The 27176-nt window shown below is 38.3% G+C and overlaps 3 protein-coding genes across 5 annotated transcripts; 1 reads left to right on the forward strand and 2 right to left on the reverse strand.

Moving 5' to 3' along the window:
* Nucleotides 1–1420: 1420 nt before the first annotated feature.
* Nucleotides 1421–9577, reverse strand: LOC133452792 (serine/arginine-rich splicing factor 11-like). 3 transcript variants are annotated; one of them, XM_061732436.1, is made up of 12 exons: nucleotides 9280–9577; nucleotides 7771–7904; nucleotides 5335–5450; nucleotides 4793–4873; nucleotides 4646–4683; nucleotides 4412–4545; nucleotides 4021–4099; nucleotides 3827–3940; nucleotides 3647–3739; nucleotides 3341–3427; nucleotides 2866–3031; nucleotides 1421–2051 (listed from the first exon to the last, which is right to left on the reverse strand). In XM_061732436.1, exons 1-12 carry the CDS (start codon nucleotides 9399–9401, stop codon nucleotides 1860–1862), a joined length of 1356 nt encoding a protein of 451 aa, XP_061588420.1. In that variant the 5' UTR covers nucleotides 9402–9577; the 3' UTR covers nucleotides 1421–1859. The 3 variants fall into 3 exon arrangements, with proteins under 3 accessions (XP_061588420.1, XP_061588421.1, XP_061588419.1); XM_061732437.1 differs by having other exon boundaries at nucleotides 1421–1955; nucleotides 3821–3940; XM_061732435.1 differs by having other exon boundaries at nucleotides 3821–3940.
* Nucleotides 9578–12394: 2817 nt separating this feature from the next.
* On the forward strand, nucleotides 12395–16181 carry rpe65a (retinoid isomerohydrolase RPE65 a). The gene is made up of 14 exons (XM_061732430.1): nucleotides 12395–12536; nucleotides 12666–12748; nucleotides 12914–13064; nucleotides 13362–13469; nucleotides 13605–13746; nucleotides 13854–14001; nucleotides 14334–14415; nucleotides 14513–14645; nucleotides 14731–14870; nucleotides 14949–15078; nucleotides 15161–15275; nucleotides 15370–15464; nucleotides 15542–15653; nucleotides 15765–16181. Exons 1-14 carry the CDS (start codon nucleotides 12526–12528, stop codon nucleotides 15908–15910), a joined length of 1596 nt encoding a protein of 531 aa, XP_061588414.1. The 5' UTR covers nucleotides 12395–12525; the 3' UTR covers nucleotides 15911–16181.
* A 1920-nt stretch (nucleotides 16182–18101) lies between these two features.
* On the reverse strand, nucleotides 18102–27176 carry LOC133452811 (RING finger protein 11-like). The gene is made up of 3 exons (XM_061732463.1): nucleotides 26591–27176; nucleotides 20900–21069; nucleotides 18102–20052 (listed from the first exon to the last, which is right to left on the reverse strand). Exons 1-3 carry the CDS (start codon nucleotides 26711–26713, stop codon nucleotides 19881–19883), a joined length of 465 nt encoding a protein of 154 aa, XP_061588447.1. The 5' UTR covers nucleotides 26714–27176; the 3' UTR covers nucleotides 18102–19880.

Consider the following 27176-nt stretch of genomic DNA (forward strand, 5'->3'; position numbering starts at 1 on the left):
GGGTAAAAAAGGGAGATCAGACAGAAAATGAAGAACAGAGAGGAGAGACAAAGACACAATGGTGAGTTGGTGTACTACAGGGATGACTACATAAACAGATGTAGACAGCAGACACTGGGATGATCAGAGGGGGGGACTGCAGGGCAGCATGCAGCTCCTGAAGCTCTGGCCTGCAAACATGCCCAGAAGAGAAAAGGAGGGACCAGTACAACAAACTACAAGAACAATTATGGTGAAGCGATACTTCTAATTAATATCTGAGGGTTGATCTGAGGAAAGGAAAGAGGAGAGGAGAAGAGTGATTGGCACCATTAGGTGGATCATGTTGGTGTCCCCCTGCAGCGTAGGTCTATAGGGAAGCTTTGCGTTAGTCTTGACCTGTAGCTGCTGCGATGACTACTGGCCCTAACACATTAAAGTTTAAACTAACTACAAGCTTTACTAAACACAAACATTTTAAGTTTGGTTTTAAAGGTGGAGGTGGTGTCAGCCTCATTAACCCAAACAGGAAGTTGGTTCCATTGTAACGGTTTCTGATAGAAGGCCCATCCTCCAAATCTACATTTGGAAACTACGAGTAAACCTGCACTCTGAGAACGTGGAGCTCTATTAGGAATATAAGCTACTATTAGGTCTTGCAAATATTGTGGGACTAGGCCGTTATGGGTTTTATACGCAATCACATTTTGAATTGGATCAACTGCAAGTGTTCAACTGCAGAGCTCTCTTTGGACATCTTCCATTCACTCAATTTATCTTTAAACAGCAACAAAGCGGTCCGACACTGATAGACCTTGGCCTTAGAGTTCACGTGAATCTCTGGAAAGTCTTCTGGGTTCTTTTGTTGTCATTTGTTTCAGCTGTCTCTTCAATTTGCCATCAGTTCTCCTCTTACATCCACATTTATTGAGGTTGGTTACAGTCCGGTGGACCCTAAAGTTGTGATTGAAATTTGCAACTGTAATCGCAGGAACAGGCTTAGGAACCGTTTGTGTGCTGCTCAGTGTCAGTTTTTTTTTTTTTGTTGAACCACAATTCAAAAGCAGTGTCTAATTTTAATTAATCAATTTTTAGTAAATAATCCATTAGTACTTATCACCAGGCAGTATAAGTAGCACTTGAGTGTACTTAAAGGCATGTCCCACCATCCTTAACAGGAAACGCTGAATATTTTAGAAATGTAGGATTCTGAGCAGTTTTTAATGACAATTGATTTAGAGTCGGTATGGTGTACTGATGCAAAATTAAACTCTGGTATTTTATTAATGCCTAATTTTTCATGCAAAATTCAGAAAAATCCAGCCATCCTTCAAACATTCTCTTCTGTCCGTCTCTCTTGCTTAATTCTGTCTATAGCTATTACCATTTTTCTACAGGTCTTGTCACTTGAGATAAAAAAAAAATTAAAATATCAAAGTCATTGCTCTTTAAACAGGCTTTATTATATAAAAAGGTATCCTTGATAAAACACTTCCACATGAGCAAGATGCAACTTCTATGTGAAGGAGGGAAAAAAGACCCGACATAACAGCAAACACATATGAAAAAACACAAGATACAATACAAGAAGTGACAAAGTTTGATAACGAGCTCGACAGAAGCAAGTCCAATCTAATTCCAGTTTTTACTAATCACAGCTGTGGTGGCAAAGAGCCACTGAATACTTACTATGACAAACCGAGAAAAAGTCATTAGCCAAACAATTCTGCAAAAAACAGTATTGTCATCAGCACAATTAACAGTTTTTTTTTATTTCTCCAACACTTCACATTTTAGATTTTTGGAAAAAAAAAAAAACACATAGTATATTTACAAACAAACTGGAGGGATAATGTGGGGGGTAAAGTGGGGCAGACCACTCAGTCACTGACATCCATGTCCTCTTCATGGTGATCATCTGCACCGTTAACTTTGGCCTGCTTCACGAGCCGCGACGTGCCGTTACCTTCTACAGACTGAGGAGACAAAGCAGAATCGTCTGAATCCTTCCTGTCCTCCCTCTCCTTCTCGCTGTCATACCCTTGTTCTTCTTCATCATAATCTCTGGTGATCTGTGAAGTTGACACCAGTGGGTTATGTGACATTTTTAAGGTGCACAGTCTAGAGATCGTCAGAACAGTGACGCCCTTGCCGTCTAAGACATAAGTGCACAGCAAATATGAGGGGTGCACCATATCATTTTTCTTTACGGTTAACTGCTTCTGTATGGCCCGGTACCGATAACCACTAAGTTCATATTTTTATATTTGATATCTGCAAGCGATCTGCAGTGTGTGCATCCAGGAGAATAAATAAAAAAACATTCTAAGATACAGTTATGAAAAACTAATATTTTAGTAGCTATGGCCAAACAGTAAGTGAATACAACTTACAAATCTTTTTTATAGTTCTCAAAAGCTGCTGAATGGAAATACCAATACTTCATGGTATCGTTTCAGTCATAATACTATAAAGCAGCTAGTTCAGGTTCTTTCAATACAGCTTTGCTGCCATGATGACCGTTTGTGTGAGATTCAAGACTGGTTGTGTGTGAAAAGAAGGCTTTCTTTGAAATCAGCAGCAGTGTTATCTGACAAAAACAACCAGACTGGTGAAGACGTGTTAGCTCCAGTATTGTGATGCCAACGCTCATTTCCAGTCAGGCAGATACAGTGCCATACATGGGTCCTACCAGGGAAGCGCAGCTCACGATGTGATGAGCGAAACAGCCCGTTTTAAAAAGGCACTACCTGCTAGCCAGCAATGTCACCATTATCATTACTTTATTAGATCCATGTGTCAGATTTATTTATCCAACAGATAAAAATGTAAATTTCCCACAAATCTACCCATAATTTACATCCTCTGAAAATATAACGAACCAACCTTCACATCTGCTTTATCTCCATCGGATTTCCTTTCTCGCTCCCGTTCTTTGTCTTTACTTTTCTTTTTCTTGCTGGTGGAACGCTCTCGTTCTTCACGGATGCGCTCTTTATCACTCCTGCGGTCCCGTTCCTTTTCCTTTTCCCTCTTCTTTTCCTTCTTATGTCTGTACAAGGTGAAAAAGAAAACATTTTAAAATTAGACATATTAGGAAGAAAAAAATAAGTAATTTCTTTAAGGTTCGAGCATTACGGTTTGGTATTTGGGGCCTTGCCAGAACATAAGAATGTCTTTAGTTTCCTTCGGGATGAATAAAGTATCTATCTTTCTATCTCATTAGATCACTCAAGAGTACGCTGCCCCAGTCAGGAGGAATGGTAGAAACTGAGCACGTCAAATTTTGGTCCCGTTTCTACTTCACACTAGGATTTTGTTATAACAACCAATACTACCACTCAATAATGGACACACAAACCTCCGAGGAGATGGAGTTGGAGAGGTTCTCCTTTTAGGAGACTTCTTAGGAGGAGATCTGCTGGCACTGCGACTTCTCCTGCGTCTCCTGTGTAGCAAAATAGGAAAAAATATAACTTATTCAGACCAAATGACTGAAAAACAAAATACTGTTCTTAAAGCAGGGTATACACAAAAAAGTACTCCACATTTGACTTTCATAGCAGTATGGCCAAGTCAGTATTTATATCGTCTGTGTGATTAAGTTCACCACATTTAAACTTCAATGGTGAAATAACTTGTACTTGAAGACATGATCTGTACTCACCGGCTGATGCTGCGAGACCGCCTGGCTGTGCTGTAGCTTTTGGGTGGTGTTTTGGATTTTTTTCTCCCGCCACCATCATCCTTCTTCCTTTCTCTGTAGATTAACCCAGCACTAAAATGTCAGAAGGCTTTAATCTCACAAAGCACAACTCTTTCAGAGTATAGTTTAAACTACCTGGACCTGCTTCGAGATCTTCGTCCTCTGTCTCGAGAGTGGGTATGTCTCCTACGTGGACTTCTGGAGCGCCTTCTGTTTCTTGAGTTTGATCTACGCCTTGATCTGCTCCTGGTTCGCCTGCGATTCGACATTCAGAGCATATCAGTTAAACGCACATTACAAAATATCTGCATACAAGTTGTTCCAGTTATAATTACCTGTGTCTTGAACGAGACCTGGATCTTCGTCTTCTGGACCGGGACCGAGAGCGAGAATGCTTCTTTTTGCTGTCTTTGTCTGCAGCATATCAAAATCAAATTTGCTTAGACAATTTTTCTGGGTACATTGATGGATCTTTAACAATATCTGAACATCAGGAATTAAGAAATAAATTAGAAATGTCTAAATGAATGACAAAGTTGTGTGTGAAACTTTAGAACCTATCACACAATAGTGTGTAATCTTTTACCCATTATGACCAGAGCTACATGCATGTTTTTACATTTCAAGCTTCAAGTCATGCACATGTGCATCATCATTTTTAAAGACATGAAAAGTTAAAAGTTAGAATTTTAATTAAGTTTTTTATGAATTTATACTTCCACTTACGTCCAGGTTCAATAGCAGCAGAAATGAGCGACTGGGCCTCTCTCACTCTCTTCATGGCCTCTTCAATCTCTTTATTAGATGCGTCAGCTTTCAGGCTTGCACTCAGGTTTAGACCAGCAGCCAAGGGATTAAGTCTTATGGATAAATATTAGTTAGTTGACTAATGATAACTTTTAAAAAACTGTCAAATCTCCCCCCAAATTGCAAGAGGTAAACATCTTTGCAGAAACTTACTTTGGATCCGTCATCATTTTTAACAGTTGGTCAGCAGCCTGTATGGAGACAGAAGGAAAAAGATGGTCACGCTTAATTCCACAGAATATTCAGGAAATTTTGACAAACAAAAACTGTATTTAAAGCACAGCGATAAAAGGTTCCAACCTGGGGGTTCATGTTGGGTCCTGGGAATCCAAATGCTGCCATTGGATCAATGCCTGGACCACCAAAGGGGTTCTGTCCAAGCTGAAATGAACAAATAACTTGTTATTCCAACACAGTCATGGTTTACATTTCAAGTTAAAAGTCGCTTATTCTTCTCAACACAAATTATTAAAAAGTATCTTGATGCAAACTTAATCACTACCGTTTAAAACTTTTTAATTCCATGAACTCAATAAAATGGATGTTAGCTTCACCTATTATGTTAATTAACAACCTGCAACACCAAAGTTGCTCCCTGGTGGACTTTTCAATTAAAGCAAACTTATTCCTGGGTCAAGTGTTGCTCTATGCAACAAGTTGTCTTGATCAGCAAAATTCTCTTAAATTATTTTTTAAAATATATTTATTTCTTGTTTGTAGCAATAAATCCAATTTTCAATATGTCCAGGTTATAAAGACGTTTAAAAAACATGAATAATGTGTTTGCTGATAAAGAACATGTTGTGATCAGAACATGTAATAATGAACATTGAGCTACTTACACCTGGATTAGGCATGGGATTCGGTGTTGGAAGAAGGCCGCCTCCAGGCAGAATTCCTGCAACAGCATTGGCCGGTGCCAACAGGGACAAAGCTTTAGCCTCATCTGGAATAGATCCTATAGGAAAATACAAAGCAGGTATTAAGAAGGGATGTATAAACACAACATACACAGAAGACGCTGTGGAAAAGTCAGAAAAAAAAGTCTTCTCACTGCATTTCTTGAAATTAGTTTCAATAAAATGGTTACCTTACAGATCAGAGTTCCCTCTATTCAAAATAATCATTGCAGTGACATAACTATTGCTGGAATAAATCAGACTACTCCAATGAACACTGCCAAAAATGTATCACCTGAATGTGTTTTTTAAGTCATGAACCAAACGTTAGCAAGAACAGCTGCTTCTCCAGTTGGGTGAGCCCTCAATTTTCATTTAGATGCTTACTGAAACAAGCGACTCACGCTGGCGGCTTCGCTACTAAAAGCACACAGAGAAAAATCGAGATACAAACAACAGAGAGAATTTTAGGGAATTGCCAGGAACACTATACAAGCTATCAGTGTCTACTTACCAGAAACACATTTCGGAGGGTTAAATGGTTTGTCTGCTAAATGGAAATAAATTTCAGGGTAGGTAGCCTGCCCGCTGTGCATCATTAGTTTAAAATCCTTACTTCACACTGCATCAATTGACTTACATATGTGTCACTTCCTTTTTTGCAACCCTTTTACAATAAAATTAAACTTCAGAAGAAATGTGCACTACCTTTTGGTTCTTTTATTTTTCCCCCCAAAGAGAGACACCTCGTAATCATTTCGCCCATAATCTTATCCCAATAAAACCTTTACACAAAATGAAATGACCTAAATATGGACAAAACAGTGACAACATTTAAATACAAATGTACACTGGAGAGAGAAATTGCTGCAGGACACAAAACTGTTGGATGGTATTTTCAGCAGGGCCTGGTATACAGGACTGGCTGAGCCAGGAAAAAGAACTGTAAAACACAACAACAAAAGGAGACCACTGTTAAAAGAGAATATGGCACCAACACTATATCATGTCGGTTGGCTATCTTAAACAATTTATAACAATGAGTTGTTTAATAATTTGCCCAAAACATGAAAACCATTCATCTTTTTTAAGTCCGAGATTAGCTCATACTATTAAGAAAATAAGGTGATTTTTTGTTAATATAGCCTGAAGTGTAGGCTACCTAAACACTGCAATTTTTGTAGTCTTTTTCTACAACCCCTTGTCACTAGACTCAAATAACTAGCAGTATTTCAAAGTTATTTTTGTCAATCCCTTAAGAAAAAATATTAGACAGGGAATCAGGTCACAGAAATACAAATTAATTGTTTATCTTAGGAAAAAAAACAGCTAAATCCTAAAAAAAAACTAAGTAATGTAGGAGGGGAGGAAAGGGGGAAAATACAGGGATAAAAAAACAAAAAAACCTGATGTTTTGAGGAAGCATTTCAATTACAGATTTTTAAGACATTTGGTTCTCCAAATGTCTAAGAATCCAAATATGTTGTAGTTTCTAGTCATTCTGTCTTTGAGAAACTTTACATTTAAAAAACAAAAGTAACAATCTTAATAAAAATCACTGGCCACCCAGTATTCAAGTGTTTGAGTAAGCTGCATTATAAGCAGCAGATCTGAATAGCCCTCATATGTAACATTTTTGCTTTAAATAAAATCACCTAGGAAAGAAAAAAAAGAAAAAAGGAAAAGAGAAAGACCAGGCAGAGACAGAATAGAGGACAAAAGAGAGGGATGGGGCTTGAATGCTTGTTGGCCCTTGCAAATGTCTACAATTCCCTGTTGGCAGGCAGAGGACCACTTTCAGCCATCAACGAGGGACCTGCTTTTGCCTTCTTCACTATAAAAGTCACACACACACATACATACACACACACAAATAACAAAGAGAGGTTTAACAGTGGATAGTCCAATACGGGGGAGAAAATAAATATGCATCTGGTTAAGTGCCTTTCTACTTCACCTCTGAACGCAGAAGCGTCTGTGCCCAATGATGGGGAATATTCAGCTTCTCACATGTAAAGCACATTTTGTGTACATTTTGAATGTAATCCAAATGATTCTATGCTAAGGCCAGAAAAAAGGTCTGTTGTATTGCTCCAGTAAAGTAAAATACACTAAATGATAAATGCAAAGTGATGCATATAAAATGTGTTATCAAAAAAAAAAAGAAAAGAGTATACACTTCATATAACCAGGAGGAATTACACTTGTAGCTTCCAATCAAATTATCTTTAAAAAATGTAGATGTAGACTGGGGTGTGCTGGTGTGAAAAAAAGGGGACAAATGGAATATATAAACATTTTTTTAAACTAATTTACACTGTCACAGGTCATGCCATTCAATCAAATAAAGAGCACAACAGACAAAACGATGAGACAAACCTTCAGCAAATGGGACCACGATCAAGGCTCTGTCCACAAACACAGTGTTAGTCAGATGCTGAGACACTCCTACAGACTCGGGCTCCTGGAACTTCACAAAGCAGACCCGCGATGTAACTGGCATCGGAGAATCACTGTTGAGATGGATGAAAGTAAAATGTCATAAAAATTACAGTTACAAAAGCCAAACGACAAAACAGTTGCCATATCTGTAAATTGGGAGTTAAGGGGAGTTTTTACTTGCCACTGTTTGGCTTAAGGATTTACTCCAACTAGGGGAGTTTTTACCTTCCATTTTTAATGTTATGTTTATGTAATAATTGCTCGGGGGTCATGTTCTGGGTCTCTGGAAAGCGCCTAGAGACAACTTCTGTTGTAATAGACGCCATATAAATAAAATTGAAAATATTCTGATTCTTTAGCTTGGAAAAAAGCCCTCTTTAATGCAAAATCTGGTACAGACTGGAAACAATAGTGTCAAAACATTATCCAAAGGTCAACAATTTGTGTGGCTGCCTGTAGTAGAGAGAAACTGCAAAGCAGCCGAACAAACATTGTAAGATTCTTGATTTAGAAAAGTGATATTTGTGTTTCTTCGCCAATTAAAATATTTAGATTTTGCAATCTAGAATACGGTATGCTTTATCTTTTCTTTTCAAAAAATGATTTATACATCAAGTAATGTTAGAACACTGAAATGTGCATCAATTTGCGCCCAAAACAAGATGGGGGAAGTTGGATAACAAGAAGATCAACTTTTAACACGTCTCCTCTCTCAGTTGTCTGTCTGTGAGTATATATATATATATATATATATATATATATATATATATATATATATATTGTAGCGATCCTCTCTGCCTGTCACCGGGAGGTTTAGAACTCCGGGGTTTCCTTCTTCTGTTGTTATTGTTAAGGGGTTGTTTTAAGTTCTACCGGAGACGTTAGACGTTAGAGTGTTAGTCTGCCGTTGGGATTGTCAGAGAACCTGGTTGTTTGTTTTCCTGCTCGGTAATAAACTGGCAAGAAAGTACGAGCCGTCTCCTCCCTGTCTGTCACACATTACAATATATATATATATACACACACACACACACACACACACATGAATATATATACATATATATATATATATATATGTATATATAAAAACATGGTTTCAACCTTTAACAGTTGATCAGATACTTAATAACTAAATATAGATAAATTCTAAGAAAAGTATAAGTTAATGGTGCAACACGAGACTACGTCAGGTCCAGCTCTTAAGCCTGATTTATGGTTCCGCGTTACACCAACGAAGAGCCTACGGCAAAGGGGCGCGTCGACGCGTACCCTACGCCTAGGGCTCTGCGTCGATTTAACGCGGAACCGTAAATCAGGCTTTAGCCTGGTTAGCATGGGCCTGCCCTCCGCGAAAACAAGCATGCGTTGCTACAAAAAACCGTAAAACCAACCACATCCTATAATTAACGTCGACTTCAAGCAACTGAGAGACATTTTACTACTCACTCTGGAGGAAACAACTTGAGTTCTTCAATGGTTCCCAGGAAACCGAACAATGTCCTCATCTGCTCGGACGTGGTGCTCGGCGACACATTAGTCACCTGGACCACCTTCGTAGTGTAGCTCATCTTTGCGACAGAAACCGTTTATGCAACAACAAATTCAGAAAACGAGAATTTTTAACTATCGTAGCCGATATCCGTTGGTTATTAAGTAGGTTTTTTTAAGTAAATCGTCTGGCTAAGCTCTGTTCATCGACGACAACGACAAACGACGGTTGAGCCTCGCCGCCATATTGGGTAATGCCCGAGGAAGTGCGCATGCGTAAAACTGACCATCGCTCTGAATCTCTGGTCTGCTTGTGAAGCTGCATCAAACATTGTTGTCATCAAAAGGTGTATTTTTATTGAGTTTTTAATGTGCAATGCACCTTTAGTTGTTGTTTGCTTGAAAACGTGTTTCATAAATAAATAGAGTAAAAAAAAAATTAAAAAATGTAATTATTTCACGTGTTTACGAGATTATAGACGGCTAATTCCATGGGAAAAGGGATTTATTTAAGAAGGAAGGAAGGAAGGAAGGAAGGAAGGAAGGAAAGAAAGAAAGAAAGAAAGAAAGAAAGAAAGAAAGAAAGAAAGAAAGAAAGAAAGAAAGAAAGAAAGAAAGAAAGTTTGGCCCCCAATAACCATAAGAGGTCGCCCTCCAGGTGACAGCAGGACCTATGATCAGGGCACATAAACCTTGCAGCATGATTATCAGAGGTGTCAAAAGTGTTCACATTCATTACTCAGGTAGAAGAATAAATACTAGAGTTTAAAAATACTCATGTAGAAGTTGAAGTATCAACTCAAGTTTTTTACTCGAGTAATAGTATAAAAGTACTGGTTTCAAAACTACTTAAAGTATAAAAGTAAAAGTAATGTAAGGGGGGGGAAAAGCCATTAAGTATAATGCAAATATATTAAAGAACCATATATGTGTACTATTGAGCATTAACATGTGTTTCAGAGAGCAGGAGATATGATGACTAGTTGCCTATAAGTATTGTAATGGTGCAAAAAGTCAAACTTCAGAGGCATGTTATCATTTATCCTAACCTTTATTGGAATGTACATCCAAGTTTAGTTGCAGGAATCTGAGGGAACGGATGAAAGAACAAAACTGGACAAGAACATCTGTGCCACAACCACAACCAAAGTCCCTCTATCCGGATGGAGCAATTTAACTGGATAGTTTTATTTTAAAGGCCGAAATGAAATAGAGTAACAAGGCTGTTTTTAAAATGTAAAGAGTAAAAAGTACAGATAATTACGAGAAAATGTATAAGAAGTATAGATAACAGAAATTTCTACTTATGTAAGGTAACGAAGTATTTGTACTTCGTTACTTGACACCTCTGATGATTATTGATTGAACAATTCCACATCTATAGATATTAAAAAATGGTCTTTTTAAGTATTCTGGTTGTTCTTCTGCATTTATCTCACATCGCTTATTGTGTTTTGCATGATCTGTTAAGGGGTATATGTATGCCCATTGGACTTAATATGTTCACGTAATACATAGCCTGCTTTGGGCATTTTATTTACTTTTCTTTTTAGTTGAGGCAAGGCAATGGCAAGTTGATTAACGGTATGTAGGACAATTGATTGATTGACAATTTAAATCAATTGATTGATTTATATAGGACAATTGAGGTGATTAAAAGTGCTTTACTTAAAGACATTAAAACATCATCACATAGCCGAAAATCAAAAGCATGATTTAAAATATAAACAAAAAAGTAAGAAAGAAAAGAACAATAGATAAAAACAGCAGTTAAAATCTGAACATGGTATTAGGTTTTTTATGTATGTCTAGGGATTTTTCTTTCCTATTTCCATTTCATTTTACTCATTATACATTTCATGAAATAGTTAAAATGAGAATCATGTGAGCCAAATGCAAAATCAAAGTAATAAATAGTATTGTGACAATACTCAGGGTTATTCTTTAAACCTAAGCTAGTACTTTTTATACTGGTTGATTATATTTTAAGACTTTATTTCTAATAGGTAATGTAAAGTGAGGCATCTGTGTGCAAATGACGATGATAATAATAATAATAATAATAATAATAATAATAATAATAATAATAATAATAATAATAATAATAATAATAATAATAATAATAATAATAATAATAATAATAATAATAATAATAATAATAATGGTTTTGATACATCCTCCAAGGATTTGTATGATAATAAAGCCAAAAAAAAGTGAACTTGTCAGTTCACTTTGGTCAGGGATTTCTTTATTAAACTATGCAAACATTGTTGTCTCAAGGACCTGAATTTAGTTACATGTAAGCTTTTGCATGCCAACAACGTCACAAACTGCTTCTGGTGAAACTTTCTTTTCTAATGGTGTTTTTTTGCAGCAGAAACAATGCAGAGTCTGTTTTCAGGCTTATCCCTGCACCTAGATTATAGTGGCAAGGAGACAAGTAAGTCCAGGCATTTTGAATTGAAAGCAGCCAAAAAGCAGGGCACATCTTATCTAACTAGCTTTACATGTAACAGTCATTGTTATATATCGCCTAATTATAACGGTGGCAGTTCACTGAGAAGAGATATTATAATATTTATTCTATAAGACATTTTTTATTTTATTTCATTTATTATTTATGTGGATTTGTTTTCAACAATTCCTTTTTCATGTTAATTCTTTAAAGGTCTAAATGTGTTGATGTCACATATGTGAAGCTAATGCTATTCATTTCTATTGACTTTCAATGCTGATTATACAGATTATAAAATAATTCTGCTTTAAATTGTCTTAAACATTGTTCTAAATGCTATTTTGTATCCCATTATCTGAAATCGATTTTGCTATGTGTGATACAACATAATCATACCTTAACAGAGAGCCCTAAACAAACAGTTGGGGAAACAAACAAACAAAAAATAATCACATGCATTATTGCAACATTTATGCCAAGCACTATTTTCTGCAGCACGAGTTCTCCTCAATAAATCCGGCTTCAGAGGGGCAGCCATTGAGTCATCAAGGCACAATAGTATTCTTGTTCATGTGACATGTGTGACACGATTGGCCAGAAGAGAGATTTACTGTTCAGAGCCTTACGTTTGAGGGGGACGGGACAAATAAATACCCCAAAGCTACTGGGGGACTGGAGACTTCCATTTCAGAAGTGGCCACAGGCTTTTCAACAGTTTCAATTGTGTGTTGCAACAACAACAAGGAAACATGGTCAGCCGGTGAGTATTAAATAAAGAAAGTCCTAACATGTCAAAGATGCAGCTTCTACTTAAACTAGCAGATATGCACATTTAACCTACTGAAAATTTGTCAAATTCAATGCATGTGTCCTTACTATTGGATAACAGGTTTGAGCACCCAGCTGGTAACTACAAGAAGATTTTTGAGACCTGTGAGGAGCTAGCTGAGGTTCTGCCAACAACGATTACAGGTTTGTTCTTTCACTCGGAATTAGACAATACAGTTATTCACACTGTGGACTTTTCAGTGTGTTTACTTGGGAATTTAGTTACCAGTCTATTCTAATCTATTATTGAATGTGTTTTTTCCGTGTAAAACATTCAAAACCTTTTTTCGGTTTGTGTCTATTCTGCAGGAAGGATTCCTTCTTTTCTGAAGGGAAGTCTTCTCCGTTTGGGTCCTGGACTTTTTGAGGTTGGAGATGAGCCCTTCTATCACCTCTTTGATGGCCAGGCCTTTATGCATAAATTCGACTTCAAGAATGGCCAAGTCACATATTACAATAAGTAAGATTTCAAGGATAGTATTTCAGCTTTGTTGGTTTCAGGATGTGCATAACTGACAATAATTACAATCAAGCTTCAGAAATTGAAACTGCATGAACAGTATAATTCAAAACACGCTTATTTAGAGAGAACACACTGAAAAATGTTATACTTGCTGCATACACATTGTAGTAGTCATTTGAACAAATTACCTCAATTTATAGGATAAAATCATGCAAGATTAGTGAGGAATTAATTTGACTGCATCTTTTTGTTTCTCATATTTTGGGATGAAAATCTTTCTTTGTTTTTTTCCAGGTTTGTCAAGACAGATGCGTATGTACGAGCCATTACAGAGAAGCGTGTGGTGATAACTGAGTTTGGTACATTTGCGTACCCAGATCCCTGCAAAAATATCTTTTCCAGGTTGGTTGGATATGGAAATTTTTCTATCACTGTTATTTGTTCAAAACAGTTGAAGTGTATAAAATTGGTGATTCATTACATATGCAATTTGTTGCACTGATCTGCAGAGTATTTTCGTTTATTCTGTGTTTACAGGTTTTTCACATACTTCAAAGGAGTTGAGGTCACAGACAACTGCTTGGTGAATGTCTATCCTATTGGAGAAGATTACTATGCGTGTACAGAGACCAACTACATCACTAAAGTGGATGTCGAGACCTTGGAGACACTCAAGAAGGTACATCAGTACAATAGTACAATTTGAGGAGGAAGAATGTGATCTAACTTCTTTAATTCTCAAAAAATGTACGTTTGGAATAATGAAAGCCCTTTTTTTCTGTGCAGGTTGACATGTGCAACTACGTCAACATTAACGGAGTGACAGCACATCCTCATATTGAGGAAGATGGCACCGTATATAACATTGGAAACTGCATGGGAAAAGGTGCAACACTGGCCTACAACATTGTCAAGACCCCACCTACACAGAAAGGTTTGGAATAGCACTGTATCAAACTGAAAACAAACGCCAGGCTGAATGTGCTTACTGTATATAAAAAGACAGTCAATCAAAAAATGTGTACTGTTTATGTCACGTTCAAATGAAACACAACTGTATTGCAACTTTTTATTTTCACTTTTGTGTGTGTACACAATATCAACATTTTATACAGGGTTGGAATTGACTGATACTGTTAAGACAGTGAGAGACAGGGATTTTAATAAATGTCATGCTCTTTGCAGGTAAACGAAGGGATGGAAGTGCATTTTAAGAGGCTTTAACGCCACAGCCATGTCTTCTAAATATCCATATTTCTTTCTCAGATAAGTCTGATCCCATTGAGAAATCCAAGGTGGTGGTGCAGTTCCCGAGTGCTGAGAGGTTTAAACCCTCTTATGTTCACAGGTGTGTGTGTTTTTTGTATTTTCTTTTTTGTGTGCAAATATGTCACAAATACAGTTGGATTAAGTCTTCAGTTCTGTTGTCTTTTCTTCAATTTCAGCTTTGGTATGTCAGACAACTATTTTGTCTTTGTGGAGACTCCAGTGAAAATCAACCTCCTGAAGTTCCTGAGCGCCTGGAGCATCCGAGGCTCCAACTACATGGACTGCTTTGAGTCCAATGAGGCCCAAGGAGTAAGATGATGGGCTAGATCCACTTTGTTATGCATTATAGCCACTCCAACCAAATTTAACATCTGTCTAAATGTGCTTTTCGTAGACCCTTTTCCACATTGCCAAGAAGGATCCAGGTGAATACATCGACCACAAGTTTAAAGGAGCCCCCATCGGCATGTTTCACCACATTAACACCTATGAGGATGATGGATTCATCGTTTTCGACTTGTGCTCATGGAAAGGGTAACTGAAACGGTTATTTTTTTCAAAGCCTATTGAAGATCTGTTTAATGTAGACTCACAACTCTCTCTTCCTCCCAGTTTTGAGTTTGTTTATAACTATCTCTGGTTGGCCAACCTGAGAGCCAACTGGGATGAAGTGAAGAAGGCAGCCATGATGGCACCCCAGCCGGAGGTGCGCAGATATGTCATTCCCCTGGATGTCCACAAGGTGAGTCACCAGAGGCATAAACCTGCCTCCTACAGAACCAAAGTCCCTTATCGTCACTCACTTTGTTGTGTATCTGATGCAGGAGGAGCAGGGGAAAAACCTTGTGAGCCTGCCATACACTACAGCTACAGCTGTAATGCATGCCGACGGGACGATCTGGCTGGAGCCCGAGGTGCTATTTTCCGCGCCTCGCCAAGGTGCCAATACACCCACTCATGAACACATATGAGTTTTTGATAAATGCTGTGGATGCCTTTATTGTGTGTGTTTTTTGTATCGTTTTGTTTGTAGCATTTGAGTTTCCTAACATCAACTACAAGAGGTTTGGTGGGAAGAATTACACATACGCCTATGCCCTGGGTCTCAACCACTTCATACCAGACAGGGTAAGAAAGCATAACCCTGAGTATATAGGAATATACTGTAGGCTCTATTGCTGATTTATTTTCTAACTCTCATGTAGATCTGCAAGTTGAATGTGAAGACCAAAGAGACCTGGGTATGGCAAGAGCCCGACTCTTACCCATCAGAGCCCCTGTTTGTGCAGAGTCCTGATGGCATAGATGAGGACGATGGTAAGTCAACAGAAATTCAAGTAAAAGGTGGTACGCGGGAGCCATTTTAAGGTAAACTATTTTGAATTTGGGACTATTGTTAAGTGAGTCTGGTGTATGGTGTTTGTGCAGGAGTGCTGCTCACCATTGTGGCGGCTCCTGGTTCCCAGAAACCAGCATACCTCCTCATCCTCAATGCCAAAGACCTGTCCGAGATTGCCAGAGCAGAAGTGGACTGCAGCATTCCTGTTACTTTCCATGGGATGTACAAACATTGAGAATCCAGTTCAATCTTATCAACTGTCAAATAGTATTACAATGATGATAAAGATTAAAAAAAAGAAAAAAAAGAACTATCAATCTGCAGAAAAGATGAAGTTTTTTTAGTTGAAAAGGTATAGTATGTCTTCGTTTACTGTACATTAAGTGTAAGTTAAGTGCATCCTGAAGTATAATTGTATGGATTTGCTCATAACATCTGTCATATAAACAGGTTGTGGTTGCAAAATATAATGAATCAATATCAATAAATGCTGCTGTTCCTAACTTGTTATCAGTGTATCTACATGAGGAGAGATCCTAAATGGCATTATTGTTTTAAAATGATTTAGTAAATTACAGCAGTTCCAGGACTGCACAGTGAGACACAAACACATTTGTTATTTTATGACGAGTAAGTAGTTTATTAGCAGAGGTATTTCTTTTGAGAAATGATTGATCAGCTGACACTAAGGCAAATCCTCCGGCCTAAATACTTGACATATTTACAGAGATCTAATATGTAGCTGCACAAAACCTCATCAGGGACATATTTCGACCAATAACCTTTCAACACCAGACCTCTCTGGATCTAATCTGAAACGTTTAAGCACACACATCATGCTGCACTGTAAAGCTGATTAACTGCATTGGTTTGTAATCTGAAGAAAGGATGAAGCAAAGGCCCTGTTGAAATCAACTGTTCTTTTTAAGTTCATTAGAATGGATACAGCCTCTTATGCAGGTTCATAAGTTTTGAACTGTGACACAAAGGTTTTATGTATTAAAATAATAAGAGAATAATAGAGTTTAAGAATGATGGTGTCTGACGTCTAAACAGGCTGGCGGTCCGTTTTACAAAGTCCTTTGAGTTCTGACCACCGTAAATACATTAAAGATACCACTTTTCCCTCACATTTTCACCGTACTATCACCACCAGCACTGCCTAACAAAAACAATAATAAAGTGAGGAAAGGTTTAAGCAGACCATTCACCAATGCCACAGAAGGAGGGAGGGTTGGTTCTTGAAAGTTCCAGGGCAGGTGAAAGAGGTCAAACAAAACAGGGATAGAACTGCCAATGATCCTTTTAAGATCCTTTCAAGATCCTTTCAATTATGTTCTCTTGTCAAAATTGTTTTACTCTGTGGTTGAAACTGGCTAAACAGGGTTTTTTTTTCTTGAGTTACTTTCTTTGTATCTACTATCATGGAGGCATTAAAACAAGACACACGCAAGAGTGATGGGAAAAGTATGTAATAGAACTGGAAGTATGGCATATACTCAAACAGTGCAATGCCTTAGGAAAGCAAGGATGTTTATGGGACTAGGTCAATATTGTTTGATGATGTGACTGTTCATGAAAGTGGCCAACAGAATTTGTAGAAGTTTTTTAAAATATTTTTAACGGCCACTTAAAGCAAAGTAATGCAATATTCATAAATGACGAGCTAAGTCATCAGACCTCAGCAACTGAAGTTTGGTTTTCACTGACTGAAAACAAAGACCCACAAATAAGCATCAACTGCAACAAAGGTATGGTATGAGTGCGCAACATGACGGTGTGAGCTCAACAGTGGTTGACATTTGAGTTCTGGATTATACACAGTATTTATTCATCAAGTGAATGAAGTGACAGCCCAGTTGGAAATTTTACTCTGAGATGTCACAAAATCTTTAACATTATTTATTTGTAATGTATTCTTGCATATTCAATTACACTTTATTCAACAGAGCGTGTGAATGTTTTGCAACCAAAAAAATACTTAATACAATTATTTCTTATACTCTTTGAAGTAAAGCCGAAAGTTAATACAATCAGATCTTCAATTATTCATTTCTAAGCTGATGTGGTGATATTAAGCATACATTCTTAGATTTTGTGTCTTTTCTTTACAAACGATGATTATCTTTTATGTCTTGACATTTTAATGTTGAGAAGATAAACATATGACTTGTAGGCCCTACAGCCGGACACATGAAGAAAGGCATTTCCATTCACGTGTTTCGAACGGCAGAACATCAATTATATAGTCACACTTTAAACTCCAATGCAGGATAATTCATTAAAAAAAGGCTTTGAAAATGTTGGGCATTCACACATTCTGTAATCACAAAATTTAGAAATGATGGCAATAAATCTCTGTGTGAATTAGTGCAGTTCAGTGCCAGACTGGAGATATATTTATACAGTATAAATAAAACCACATATAACTCTCCTCTTCTTTATTGTTTACACGAGGGCTTAGCCTTGAAAAATAAAAGAAATAAAAACACAATTACATGAAATATTAAATGAAAAACACAACATAAGGACATTTCAGTGGAAACTATATCATCTCAGGTTTTCTTTTACACGACAAGAGATGTCTCACACAAATGGGACAGAGGTTTGCGCAAGTTGAAACAAATGCAGTGGATTAACATAAATGTAACAATGTGTAAAAATGTGAAGCAAAATCAAATGAGACCAAAAAAAGAAAAAAAACAAACAAAACACAAAAAAAGAACACACCAGAAAAACTACCAACTAATGCAAAAATTAAAAAGAAAACACTGACTGTTAGCTACTGCTATAGTGAAGTGGAATAAAATAATGCTAAATCTTAAATAAAAAAACGAAAAATTAATACAGAAAACAGTTAAATACAGGAACAGTTCCACTCGCCAAGAGCTCTCACAACACAGACAGATGAGATAGCTTGTGCAGCTTTGTCCAGAGTTCAAAAACATGTGAATGTGTTGGTAATAAACATTAAAAGCATCTTTCTGACTTTAAAGAGAGCCAGCTCAGTTTTTTATCCTTTTGCTGCCTAAAGCCCAGACTTGAGTAATTTTGGGGTCCAACTCTTAAAACCAGACAAATGCGAAAAGGGTTAAAATATTCCTTTAACTCTGAGCTAGCCTCTGTCCCTTCATCTGGGAGAATCAAAAGCAATAAAAGAAAAATTGCAAAAAAATTAAAAAAAAGAAGCAGGTTTTCACACTACTCAATCACAGATCTTGTGAAATGCATCATCAGGCTTGCCTCAACGTGTTAAATGACTACTGACAATTTGGGAAAATATCTTTTATCAGTTACATAACTTTTGCATCTCGGAGAGAAAGGAATGAAGTCTTGATAGTGCAAGGTTATAAGGTACATATATTAATATATTGTTTTACATAACATCCTTTAAGTAAAGTGCAAATTCTGGATCAGTTGGAAAGTTGTGCAAGCGTTTCTAATGTCTGACTGACCCATCTGCCCATGCACAAATAAGCCCTTTATATTGGCTGGCAGATAGTTTACACATCAGGTGAAACATTCATATAACAAACAATTTTTCCCTTCAACTCAAAAAACTGGCCATGGAAAATTATGCTGTTCTGATATCCATGATATAGAACACTGTATACTTTTTTCCACTTGGGGTGATTTATAGCATGGGGCAATATTTCTTTTGTAACGCTGACCAAAAGGAGAGTTATAAGGCGAAGTTTTTTTCTACACAAAAAGTGTAAGTATCAGCTGTGTATTATATCACATAAGCAGAGGGCTGTTTGTCTTGAAGATTATTGTTTTAAATTGCTTTGATTACTGTGGGCACAGGAAAACTTGAATGTCAGCCAGAATATCTAGCATCATCCCTCAGCAAATGTTTCATTTGATTCATGATCAACTGGAATTATGGGAACTGCATTCATAAACACCACCGAGACCAGCTCAAATGGAAATGCCCATTCACCAGGTCTTAAAAGATTCAAATATAATGTACTTGGTGTTCATGGTTTCTTACCGACTCATAATTGATGCTTTAAGACCAGCTTATAGAGCATCAGAACTGCAGGGGTGGGGAAAGAAAGAAAGAGTCCAAAGTTGGACGAGGGGAATTTTGAAACTTGAAAGTGCAACACATTTTTAGCTCCTCTCAGTCAAGAGGGTAGCTGTTAGGTGTGAGTGGTGGAGGAGCTGAGTGTGATCTAAGTACTGGGGAGGAATTGGAGGAATCAGTTGGTCTCATAGGTGGAGAGTAGGGCAGCATCCACGGGCTCCATGCAGGAGGGGCAGGTGAAGGATCTCATCAGCCAGTCGTCTATACAGTCCATGTGGTAGATGTGCATGCATGGCAAGAATCGAATAGGATCCCCATAAACAAAGTCCAGCATACAGATAACGCACCTGAAAGTGGATGAAATAAATTTGATAAATACACACGATTTCCAGCTGACAGATGTCATCTTAATATGTATTTAAGATTTCTGCTCCCTTTTTGTGCTTCTAACGGCTGCAGGACAACACAGCTGCACTGACTGTGAATGTCTTCTAATCAAAAACCAAATATATCCAATGTAAAATAATGTAACATGGATTCTAAAATAAAAAACTATAAAACTTTGTAACATCATAAAAGCTAGAAATGTAATTTGTCAGGCATTTTTGCTTGATAGTCAAGTTACTTTAAATCATTATGCTCAAAATCAATTCAGACTAAATAGATTACCAACTTGTTTGATTTTTCTGTTATTGAGCTTCTTTTGTCATGTCAAACAATAAAAAGGTTAACTGCAGCTTAACATTCATGCCTATAGACACTGGGAGGCATTATTAAAATCTATGGAAATTTGTAAGATGTGCACATAAACACACCACCTTACTAAACACCTACTCTGCAGTCACAACTGTTGTGAAAGACTTGGGAAGGGTTTGATATAAAAGTTGAATACAAAACAAAATGCATTTCTCAATGTCAACAAAATTCTCTGCTGCAGATCTGTGTTTACTATCAGAGAGAATTCTTTATCAGGAATCATACAAAGTAAGCTTATACTGGTTACATTTTGTTATTATAATGCTATGCCTTGTGGCAGCTAAGGGGTGTATTGCTTTTATCACACATCTGAGGAAATGATTGGTAGGAATAACATTTATAACTCATTAGCTAAAATTCTATCAAGGAGAAGTGTGTTGGCCCACAAACTTTGATCTATTGGGGCATTATGCAAAGCTAGTAAGTTAAAATGCTTACTCTCTGATCTTCTTCTCCGAGCCATCTTTCCCTCCATCATAAACGCCCTTTGGGAGGTGCTGGATGAGGCCAATGCGCTGAGCTATGCGGATCTGCTCCTCCTCTGTCAGCTGGGTGGCCAGGCGGGCCTGGCTGGGTGTCGGGTGGAACATGGGCATGTGAGCCTGCTCCTGGTAGAGAGCAAACAAGCACCAGAGTTATGATCTCACCTTGACCTCACAATGTGGTCTGACTGGTAACACTATGTGGAAATGAAAGAAAAACAACCACAGAAACAGTTTCCCCCACAGTCAAACCTGACACTTTTCAAAACTTTTTATAATTACGGCCCGAGCACTGACAGTGCGAAGGCCCTATTGTATCTGTAGGAATTTTTTTTTTCTGGTTTTCTTCCGATGAAATGAGGGCCTTTTTGCCCCCCAAAACGTGCCCCAAAAGTCACCAAATTTTGCACGCAAGCCAGGCCTGGCGAAAACTCAACAGCGCCCCCTAGAAAACTTTGTGCCTCAATCCCCACAATACGGTTTGACGTACATGCACGAAAATCGGTACACACCTGTATCATGTGGCAACTTAAAGAAAAGTCTTTTGGCGCCATGGCCGAAACTGAACAGGAAGTCGGCCATTTTCAATTAATCGTGTAATTTTGGCGCAATTTATGCCATTTCTACAGCCGTTTCTTCGCCCGAACCGTAACGTGCACCCAGGTGTGTTATACATCAAAATGTGTGTCTCGATCCTGCGACGACGGGTATTACTTTTCTCAGTCAAAAGCGTAACCATAGCGACGATAGACGCCAAAAAGCGCGCCCCCACCCCTTCATCTGATTGGTCCATATTTGATAGTTCCTACTTTCTTCCATAATTTTTCAATGGTTTGACATAAAGAGTCATTGGACTCGGTATTGAGTCCTTGAACATAATTGGTGCAAATTAGCCCCGCCCCTTCTTCTGATTGGTCAATATTTGATAGTCCCTATTTTGTGCTGTAACTTTTGAATGATTTGACATAGAGACTCGTGGGTGGTGTCATCGGACTCGGTTTTGAGTCCTTGACTTTTATTGGTGAAAATTGCACGCGCGAGGGCCTGTTTATCGCTGCTTGCAGCTTTAAATAAATTAGTAATTATTATCAATATTGAACATCTGAATCAGATTAACACCTGAGCTCTCCAAATCAGAGTTTGCACCATCTTCCTCATGGGTGCAGATCCCGGGAGGGACGGGGGGGACATGTCCCCCCCAATTTCTGAAAAACACGAATTGTCCCCCCCAATAAAAATACCCTAAATTATTCAAAATTGAACAAATGTATTTTCACTTAAAGGTTGAATATGTAGAATATTTATTAAAAATATATTTCTAAAAAAATGTTGTTGTGTCTACTGGTCAGATTGATGATAAAAAGGGCAACATGGGTACATTTAGTTGATAAATTTCATGATTTTGTGGTCTTTTCTCTAAACGAATGACTATATAAATGAATGAATATGAATTTATTGTCAAGTTGTATTATCCATGAGTTGTCTAGATACAGATAAGAAGATTTATACAGACAAGAAAAGTTAGCCTATTAAGATACAGGATCTCTTCTTCCAGGGAGTCCTGGAAAATGAAAGATGAAAACAAACATGGACATTTATGTAAATAAATGTGATGTTGGGTCAACTTGTGCTGTGTTTATTGTGGTCTTAGCAATTGGTCCTTTTTTTCCTTTTTTGTTTTAGAACTGTTTACCACCATAACTGTGTTAAAACATGATCAGTTAGTTTAAGCAACTTGTTTAGGGCTCCATATTTCATCCATATATCTATTGATCGTGCATAAAGTAGTCCCATAGGATAAAAGGAAGATGGTGAGAAGAATTTGAGATGAGTAGACACTACATGCCCACCCTTATAATAACATTATAATAACAAACCCTTAAAATTATGATTTACGAATATAACAGTTAAGTAAGCAGTGACACACACTGTAGGCTGTTTAGGACAAATAAACAAGAAAGGTAAGCACAATAAATGATTCCCTGTGCAGTATTTTTTTCCTTTAAGATAAGATAAGATAAGAAATCGTTTAATAGTCCCACAGAGGGGAAATTTCCAGATTACAGCAGCAAAGGGGATAGTGCAAAACACAAGAGGCATCAATATCACACAATGATAATAAAAACACTATAAACAGTATATACAATAATAATAATAATAATAATAATAATAATAATAGGAAGAAGGAGAATAAAAATAGTAATAAGAAATACTAGTATATAAAAAGAATAACAGATGGATATTTGCAGATGTTATTTACATAATTGCACGTTGCAGAGAATAAGATGAGTAGACACTACATGCCCAAAACCCTTAAAATTATGATTTACGAATATAACAGTTAAGTAAGCAGTAGGGCTGTTCGATTAATCGATTTTAAATCGTAATCGCGATTATGTAATTAGAACGATGTTAAAACGTGAAACTCGTAAAATCGATTTTTCACTTTTTTTTTTCCAATTATTAGGGCCCGAGCACTTGCAGTGCGAAGGCCCTATTGTATTTGCAGGAATTTTTATTATTAATATTATTATTATTTTTCTTCTGACAAAGTGATGGCCTTTTTGCCCCCCTTAACATGCCCAAAAAGTCACCAAATTTTGCACCCAAGTCAGGCCTGGCGAAAAATTTGATATTTAATGGTTTGCATTAATGGGCGTGGCAAAATGGCTCAACAGCGCCCCCTTGAAAACTTTGTGCCTCAAGCCCCACGATACGGTTTGACGTACATGCACGAAAATCGGTACACACCTGTATCATTGGACAACTTAAAGAAAAGTCTCTTGCCGTCATGCCCGAAACCGAACAGGAAGTCGGCCATTTTGAATTAACCGTGTCACTTTGGCGCAATTTATGCCATTCCTTCGGCAGTTAATTCAGCCCGAACCGTAACGTGCACCCAGGTGTATTATACATCAAAATGTGCGTCTCCCTCCTGCGACCACACGCATTACTTTTCTCTTTCAAAAGCGTTACCGTGGCGACGCTAGACGCCAAAAAGCGCGCCCACCCTTCATCTGGTTGGTTCAGACAGAAAAAACTTTGCGCCTCAAGCCCCATAATACGGTTTGACGTACATGAACGAAAATTGGTACACTCCTGTATCATGTCGCAACTAAAAGAAAAGTCTCTTGGCGCCATGGCCGAAACCGAACAGGAAGTCGGCCATTTTGAACATTCTGAATTAATTGCGTAATTTTGGAGCAATATATGCCATTCCTTCGAGAGTTAATTCAGCCCGAACCGTATCGTGAACCCAGATGTGTTATACATCAAAATGTGCGTCTCCATCCTGCGACTACACGCATTACTTTTCTCTTTCCAAAGTGTTACCTTGGCGACGCTAGACGCCAACAAGCGCACCCCCCCTTCATCTGATTGGTCCATATTTGATAGTTCCCCAAAAGGCACCAAATTTTGCACGCAAGCCAGGCCTGGCGAAAAATTTGATATTTCATGGTTTGCATTAATGGGCGTGGCAAAATGGCTCAACAGCGCCCCCAGGAAACCTTTGTGCCTCAAGCCCCACAATACGGTTTGACGTACATGCACGAAAATCGCTACACACCTGTATCATGGCACAACTTAAAGAAAAGTCTCTTGGCGTCATGCCCGAAACCGAACAGGATGTCAGCCATTTTGAATTAGTCGTGTCATTTTGGCGCAATTTATGCCATTCCTTCGGCAGTTAATTCAGCCCGAACCGTAACGTGCACCCAGGTGTGTTATACATCAAAATGTGCGTCTCCATCCTGCGACAACACGCATTACTTTTCTCAGTCAAAAGCGTTACCGTGGCGACGCTAGACGCCGAAAAGCGCGCCCCCCCTTCATCTGATTGGTCCATATTTGATAGTCCTCCAAAAGGCACGAAATTTGGCATGCAAGCAAGGCTTGGCGATAAATTTGATATTTCATGGTTTGCATTTATGGGCGTGGCCTAACGGCTCAACAGCGCCCCCTAGAAAACTTTTCTCTGCCATAACTTTTGAATGGTTTGACATAGGAAGTCGTGGGTGGTGTCATGGGACTCTGTAATGAGTCCTTAAGCTTCGTTGGCCTTAATTAGCCCCGCCCCTTCTTCTGATTGGTTGTCCCGATTTTCTGCTATAACTTTGGAATGGTTTGACATAGAGAATCGTGGGTAGGGTCATCAGATTCTTTATGGAGTCCTTGACCTTCATTGGCCTGAATTAGCCCCGCCCCTTCTTCTGATTGGTTGTCCTGATTTTCTGCTATAACTTTGGAATGGTTTGACATAGAGAATCGTGGGTAGGGTCATCAGATTCTTTATGGAGTCCTTGACCTTCATTGGCCTGAATTAGCCCCGCCCCTTCTTCTGATTGGTTGTCCCGATTTTCTGCTATAACTTTGGAATAGTTTGACATAGAGAGTCGTGGGAAGTGTCATCAGATTCTTTATGGAGTCCTTGACCTTCGTTAGCCTTAATTAGCCCCGCCCCTTCTTCTGATTGGTTGTCCCGATTTTCTGCTATAACTTTGGAATAGTTTGACATAGAGAGTCGTGGGGAGTGTCATCAGATTCTTTATGGAGTCCTTGACCTTCGTTAGCCTTAATTAGCCCCGCCCCTTCTTCTGATTGGTTGTCCCAATTTTCTGCTATAACTTCGGAATGGTTTGACATAGGAAGTCGTGGGTGGTGTCATGGGACTCTGTAATGAGTTCTTAAGCTTCGTTGGCCTTAATTAGCCCCGCCCCTTCTTCTGATTGGTTGTCCCGATTTTCTGCTATAACATTGGAATGGTTTGACATAGGAAGTCGTGGGTGGTGTCTTTTCTGATATGCTTATGGGGGTGGTGGCCGTGAGTGCGAGGGCCCGTTCATCGCTGCTTGCAGCTTTAATTATTATTATTATTTTTTTTTTACCTTGTCTGCACACATAGTAATGATTGATACCATATTAATGATTGATGGAAATACCTGTCAATACCTGCGACAAGTGCCCCATGGGAGAGGCTCTTTAGTGTAGGAGGGGGCGTTGTAACATGCCACCGGGTAGACCGGCTCGTGTTCCTTGCAAAAAACTTGCAAATGTGAACAGCAAATGTAATGAGTGACATTACACACCTCTACCTCCTTCATGGGTTGATTATTATTTAGCATGCAAAGACCCAGTTTAGTTTAATTAGAAAATGTCTTGTTTTATTTAATTGGAAATATAACTTACTGTATGTTTGCAAGTGCTGATTTGCTGATTTTTTTTTTCCAGAGATAAAACTTTATATTTTATTATATTTTTTAAAACTTTTTTTCAACTTATTTTACAGAGTTTTGCACTTTATTCATTCATTTTTGGTTTAATAAGAGCAAAGTTTGCACTTAAAGCCCAATGGGGCAAATGTTCAATAAAAAACAGCATATTTGAAATCATTTCTTTGCCTTTTGTCAATTCACAAAATAATCGTAATCGAAAATCGGATTTTGAGAGAAAAAAATCGAGATTTTATTTTTGGGCAAAATCGAACAGCCCTACTGTGCAGTATTTTTGGCGAGCCTTTACCAATTTATGGCATGGTATGAGTTGCATATTGGCTAAAAATTAAAATCACGTTGGTGTCCCCCCCGATCCTGACATAGATCTGCACCCCTGATCCTCCCCCAGCAGAGCCGTGTCGGGTCTCTCTCACCTGGTAGGGCGGAGGCGGCTCCAGGTCCGGGTCCGACCCGTCCCCGAAACTCGCCCTGTCAGACGGAGACTCGTGCAGCAGAGAGATGTCATCGGAGGTGGGAGATTTCAGGCAGTTGCCCATATCTTCTGCAGTTTTCTGGCCCGAATCAAAACACCCAGAAACCCAGTGGTGCTGAAGTTGCTCTCGGCAGCTAATGTTTATTTAGGTAAGGTTTAATAAACCTCTCTTTCAGGATCTCCCACAGAACACGCAGCTGTATTCACGTCTAGGATCCCACACGCATGTTAGAGGAGCTGGTAATGTCCACACTAGTTTGGTTTCATGGTTGCAGCCCAGCTGGGGAAGAAAACAAAGAACTGCTAACGCCAGTTAGCAACCCAGCTAACTGCTTTTTCCTTATCTAGTTGAGGGATTTCATCGATAAGTAACAATGATTCCCTCCTAGGTCGAACAATGTTTACACAATGTCCACCTCAGCATCAGCTTTGAGCGTTACACTGAGCTGTCTGAGGAGGAAAAGGAAAGGACAGCTCCGCATTTTAACTTCGTGAGTAACTCACAATTTACTTCCTTACTAGCTCGC

Source organism: Cololabis saira, chromosome 10, assembly GCF_033807715.1.
Source record: "Cololabis saira isolate AMF1-May2022 chromosome 10, fColSai1.1, whole genome shotgun sequence".
Classification (NCBI taxonomy): domain Eukaryota; kingdom Metazoa; phylum Chordata; class Actinopteri; order Beloniformes; family Belonidae; genus Cololabis; species Cololabis saira.